A 5,998-nucleotide genomic window follows, 5' to 3' on the forward strand; every position below is an offset into this window, starting at 1 on the left:
TAAAATCCATCTTTCTTACACTATTTTAAGTAAAATGAAAATTCGGGCTTTGATCCGACCAAAAAAGTATTTTAGATAAAAAAAAATAAATTATGAAATAAATCTAAATGTAGAGAGGGACTCACGCTCGTGTGCACGAAGTGGTCACATTTTCACTAACGATCAGACGAAGATCGAAGCATATATGGGTACACAATAATAATAATGCGTTTATGCCTCTCAAAATATACTAATCTTAAATACCTAAGCAATTACTAATGTTATTAATAAAAATTAGTAAGTAGTAATAACTTATTGTATTAAGCACGTTTGGTTAAATATACATAATCACCTAGTCCTCATTGACTACCACAAAATTCTTCGACAGTATAAAACTCCAAAACAACCAGGTATACCTACTATATATTCGTAATTATAATATACTATACCTACTATATAATATTAGGATTTTCCTCTTGTAGTATTGCTTAGAATTAATACTAGTAAGTATATTTTTTTAGTATAACGAAACACTAATTATTTAAAAAAATAATCTCATGCATCTGTCAGGCCAATAGCAAATTCCAATAGGTCAGGCCACCGGGAACTTCCCGGTATCCCGGTGGGCCAGGCCGTCCCTGGCCTCGCCCACCTATAGATGCCAGTGGCAGGAAGCGACTGCCGATTAGTGTAGTGGCGTTGCTAGCATCGGTATCGGTTGCCTATTGTCGTCGCAAATCTTGGAGGGGGAAATAAAGCCTTGGCGAGCGAACAGAGTATATTCATTATTCATCCAGGGTCAACCCTTTGATCAACCTCCCTGGTGAAACACCATTGTGAAGTATATATATATATATATTATGATATAATATACATTTCCATGTTGCATTTTATATTTATATTTTAGATTAATGACATGCGATATAAATATAATCGTTTAATTTAACCCTCATGTATTTTATTAAAATGTATATTATCTTTAATTTAAAAGAACTATAATAATATTGAAAATATGTGAAAATGAGATTATGTCATATCTAGATACAGAAGAATCATACAATATTTTGGGTAAAACGATTTAAGTCATACATCATTTTATCAGTTGTACATTTATGAAAAATAGAACATTTCACAAAATTAATATTTTGTTTGAGAAAAACCAGTTATGTGACTTAGACAATTTTGTACATAATTTTAGTCTTGGCAAGTTTTTCTTGAGCATCATCATATTAATGTTAATCGTTCTTTTTCAACATCTATATTTTACAGTTTTGGTTGCATAAAACTATTTGTAAAAATAATGTTTATATTTATATTTAAATTTGTAATAAATTTATTTAGGAACATGGTAGAATCAACAGATAATAAAAAGAAAGATGTAAAAAAGGACCAAGTTAAAGATAAGAAACAAGGCAAAAAAAATAAGTATGTTTTAAGAACCTATGAATATATTATTTTAATTTTAGAATAATTTTCTTTTTAACTATCATATTTAATTACTATTTAACATTTTTAATGCTTAATTGATTTTATACTGTTAAAATATAAACTTAAGCATTATTTTTGATACATTTTTGTGGGCTTATAATATCAAAGATATTTATAGAAATTTCTTTATGTGTTTGTAAACTGTAATAAAAATAAAAATTATATCATAAATATTAAGTTAATTTATATTTAACTAGACCGAGTGACAATGAAGGTAACACAAATCAAGGCGCTAATCAATCTTTTTGTGAAGATCAAAAGTGTTCTAAAAACATTATTTGTGAAAAAGATTCGGAACACGAAAGATTGGACGATGATGACGAAGAAGGGTAAGTTGTCAGTTATTTCTATTCATCACCTATCTCCGTTTACTTTTTTAAACATTCTTGTGTCTTCATACTGGCATCATCTAAAAAAACAAAAAAATAATAAGAATCAGGTATTGATTATTGTTTGGTAGCTGAGTCATTATTTTATAATTTTAGATTCTGAGTAATGGAAAATGAATGTATTGATTTTACAATATGTATATTTTTGTTTTGTGACTGTGTATATATATGATTATTGTGATTCAATATTGAGAGTTGTTTCTGATATCATATTGGATCTAGCTTCTAGCTGGTAATTTTGGGAAATCAAAATTGAAAATACCCAGTATTTTTTAAAATAATCAAGAAAAACAAAAAAAAATATTAAGGAAACTGGTATTCATATGCAATACCAGTTTTAGATAATATTGATTTAGTTTTTTGGTGTAACCCAGTGATTCTTAACATTGAGGGCTTTTTAATTATGAGGAGTGCTTAATTTTATTAGATTTAAGAATTTTGCATATAAAAATCTGCGAGGGGGCGGTATGAGATTTTTCAAAATCTAAAAGGGGCGTTGTGTAATGAAGGGTTGGGAATCACTGGTGTAACTCACGAACAAATATAAATTACAAATATAACAAATATTGGACAACTTTTTCAATACATTTTTATACAAGTATCTTTGATTGTGATATAATTTTAAAAATTTTTTGATTATTTTTTAACTATTTAAAGATTTTTCATTTTTTCTATACATTTTGATGAAAAAAAATTTATTGGTAAAAAGCTTGAAAACTGAATACAAAGTTTCTATTAAGTTGCCATTATTGCTTTTTGAACATATCAAAAATATATAGATGAAAATATAGACACATTTTGAAGACCATATTTGAAGTTGAAATTAGATATTTATACGAAGAATAATGATTTTAGTTATTTTTTTGAAATTCAAAAATATTATTCTTGGAAACTTGATACTTTTACAGTTTTACATAACATAATATTATATTTTATAACGACATTTTCAAAACATTTAGATTATTTTCATGCTATTGTCTATTTAGTTATTTATGCAGCAAAAATATTTATACTGTTCTTCGCTGTGTCTGTACTCTGTTTTGAGTCATAAATTAGTTACAATAATATACAATATAAAATATACACTATCAAATTATCTCTGTGGGTGCAAAATTAAATTTATTGGGGCCGGAGTGGCGCAGTGGTCACGCAGTTGACTACGACTCACACAGTCATCGGTTTGATTCATAGCAAAGTGCAAAAAAAAAAAATGTGTGTGATTCTACGCAGTCACCATTTTCCCGTGCTGTCGTCCGATTGCGTCATCCGGTTTCCAACTAGGTCCCACTCCACTGGGAGTGAAGACCGCACATGTCTCCTCTTGGAGAAGGGGGGTAGTATCATGCATATAGTGATATATACATAGATAAATAGATCACATGATCGATCTCCCTACTACCCACTTGTGATAAGCATTGTCAAAGACCTTGAGGTCGTTTCAATGAACAAATATAGAAAAAAAAAAAAATGTTATATATACGTAGGTACTAGATTGTCACATATTTACATTATTATACACTGATTTTTTTGTTCATTAAAAAAATTTCAGTGGGTGCCCCTGTATATTATTATAATAATTAAATATTAATAATATAATAAATGCATTGTATTCAAAAATAACTAATTCAACTAATAGTACAATAAATTACTATAGGTAATTGATATCATAAAATATACTTAGTGTTATAGGCTGAGGTCAAAGTCTTTGCTCGAATTGTTTTCAGTATGCTATGATTTATCATTGAATTCATATCTAGCATATACTTTACATTGACTTCCTTAATTATGAGATACAATTGACACCTATCTGAGTGGTAGAATGGCTATTTAATTTCTCACTTTTTTAAATTACATGATGAACCAATATTAATTTGCACAACGAAAGTACACGTTTATCAATAATTTATGATCTAGAAAAGTATGTTATCAATTATTAATATTAATTACTCTCATTCTTTTACTTAAGTAATTATTACTTAGATTCTTAACATGCCATTGTTCAAAAAAAAAAATAATTTTATTATTTTTAAATTTCAAATTTCACAAAATAACATTTCACATAATCACAATAGTTTTTAATAATTATATTATTGGGTACTTAAATATATTTATACAATCAGCATTCATTAAAGTCATAAAATTATTAATATATTTTATTTTTTTTAATTAGATGGCGTGTACAAAGAAATAAAAAAAAAACTAGTCACCGACTCACGGTGTTCAATTTGAGTGAAGAACAAGAATATCATAAAAATGTTCAAGAGAAGAGCAAATTGTCTGACTCAAATTCCAAACAGAAAAAAACACATGATAATAACAACATTGATTCACATGAGGTTGAGGATACACATAAATCAGAAACTAAAAGGAGAAAAAGGTATGTTGTCAATTATAATATAAAATATTAATGTTTTCTTATTTACATATTTTTAACATGTAATCGTCTTAAAGTTGTAGTTTTTTTTTTTAATTAATAAGAACTTTATTATGATAATTGTCCGATATTGAGAATATTTTATTATTTTTATATTACCTACAATTTTTTTCATAAAATGACAGGTTAAATAATCACTTTAGTTTCAAATCATTGTTGTGAACACTAAAATGTATTTATGTAATTAGAATTCATAAATAATAATAGTAATAAAATCATTAATATTTTATATTGTTTTAACTAGAAGGGGGGATAAAAAAAAAAAAAATAGTCAAGAGCAAAACGATATTCCTGACATAGATTCATCCATAAATAATACATTTAATGAAACAAAAGTACATGATGGAAACAACATTGTGCATGAAGAAAATACACATTTATCAAATGATGATTTACCAGGGTATGTTGTCAATTTTTAATATTCAACCTTGACATTCTTTTACTTAAGTACCTTTATATTATATTTAAACTGTGAAAATATCATCGGTTAAAAAAGAATGTTGATATAAAAATTATTGTATAATTATAATATAATTTTTATTAAATAAATAAATATATGTAACACCCCAAAAGATAAGATTACGGTATTGAAAGACTAAAATTTTCGTTAAATTAACACATGAAGACAATAGTTGAAATAACTGAGTAGTTATCAATAACATTTGTTGCATATTCAGCATTTACATTATATACTAAACGTTTATATTAACAATAATAATCATAAGTATCATATTACGATCGGTGGGGATTGTCCATCGGTCATTAGCAAGTAGACAATTTTATATGTACGTCAGTTCGATTTATACTTTTCATAATAAAAGACTATAATATACGTTTATGTTATTATTCATATTAACAATACACAACAAATTGGCGACGAAGATAAACATTTTTAAACTCATCTCATATTAAATTAAAATATTTATAAAATGGGTGAGGATAACAAAAATAGTACTCAATTCCATAATATAATAGGTTCACCAGGAACATTTGAATCTGGAAACGACATAACAATATTTGAATCAAGACTTACAAATTTTTTCATTGCAAACGGAATAAGTAACGAAGTCCAGAAGAGAGCTATACTACTATCTTCAATTAGTGAGGAAGTTCACAAAATATTATTCAGTTTATGCGTTCCAGCAAAACCAGACGTTCAGACATACGACACACTATTAGGTTTGTTAAACAATTATTACAAGCCAGTGAAATCGTACTTCGCATCAAGATATGCATTCTACAACGCAAAGCAGAGACCAGACGAAACTGTAGCTGAATGGGGAGCAAGAGTAAAGAACCTAGCATCAAAATGTAATTTTTCAACGGAATTACAAATTGTAATCCGTGACATTTTTGTTGTTGGTATGAACGCGGGACCAATTCAAGATCGATTACTAGAGGAAGATGCCTCAAAAATAAGCATCACATATTCGCAACTTATGGAAATTTCTGCTGCAAAAGAATCTACAATCAACAATAAAACCGGATGGATAAAGGAAGAAGCTGACTTCAAATATCAAAAACAAAGTCAGCAAGCAAAATCAGCCAAGCAGTCAATCACGGAAAAATCAAAATGTGGAACATGCGGTCGATCAAACCACACACAAAAAGAATGCCGATACAACGACTACAGTTGTAATATTTGCAATATCAAAGGTCATTTGGCTCCTATGTGTAAAAGTAAGAACAATAAACCAAAGTATGATAA

At 27.6% G+C, this 5,998-nt stretch overlaps 2 protein-coding genes across 12 annotated transcripts in view; one reads left to right on the forward strand and one right to left on the reverse strand.

Annotated features, from left to right (window-relative positions):
- Positions 1–4,955, forward strand: part of LOC100574756 (NKAP family protein UM04995) — an 8,951-nt gene extending 3,996 nt beyond the window's left edge. For 3 of the 5 annotated variants that reach the window (XM_016803386.2, XM_029488446.1, XM_008183514.3), the window contains 4 exons: positions 1,321–1,404; positions 1,665–1,796; positions 4,027–4,233; positions 4,535–4,955. In XM_016803386.2, coding sequence (XP_016658875.1) covers positions 1,321–1,404; positions 1,665–1,796; positions 4,027–4,233; positions 4,535–4,709 — 598 coding nt within the window. In that variant the 3' untranslated portion in view covers positions 4,710–4,955. The remainder of the gene's footprint in view (positions 1–1,320; positions 1,405–1,664; positions 1,797–4,026; positions 4,234–4,534) is intronic. The other 2 variants (XM_029488445.1, XM_029488447.1) reach the window with 2 other exon arrangements.
- LOC100166845 (MATH and LRR domain-containing protein PFE0570w) overlaps positions 1–5,998 on the reverse strand; it is a 71,700-nt gene that overhangs the window by 27,116 nt on the left and 38,586 nt on the right. The gene's annotated exons all lie outside the window — the stretch shown is intronic.

Source organism: Acyrthosiphon pisum, chromosome A1 (genome assembly GCF_005508785.2).
Source record: "Acyrthosiphon pisum isolate AL4f chromosome A1, pea_aphid_22Mar2018_4r6ur, whole genome shotgun sequence".
Classification (NCBI taxonomy): domain Eukaryota; kingdom Metazoa; phylum Arthropoda; class Insecta; order Hemiptera; family Aphididae; genus Acyrthosiphon; species Acyrthosiphon pisum.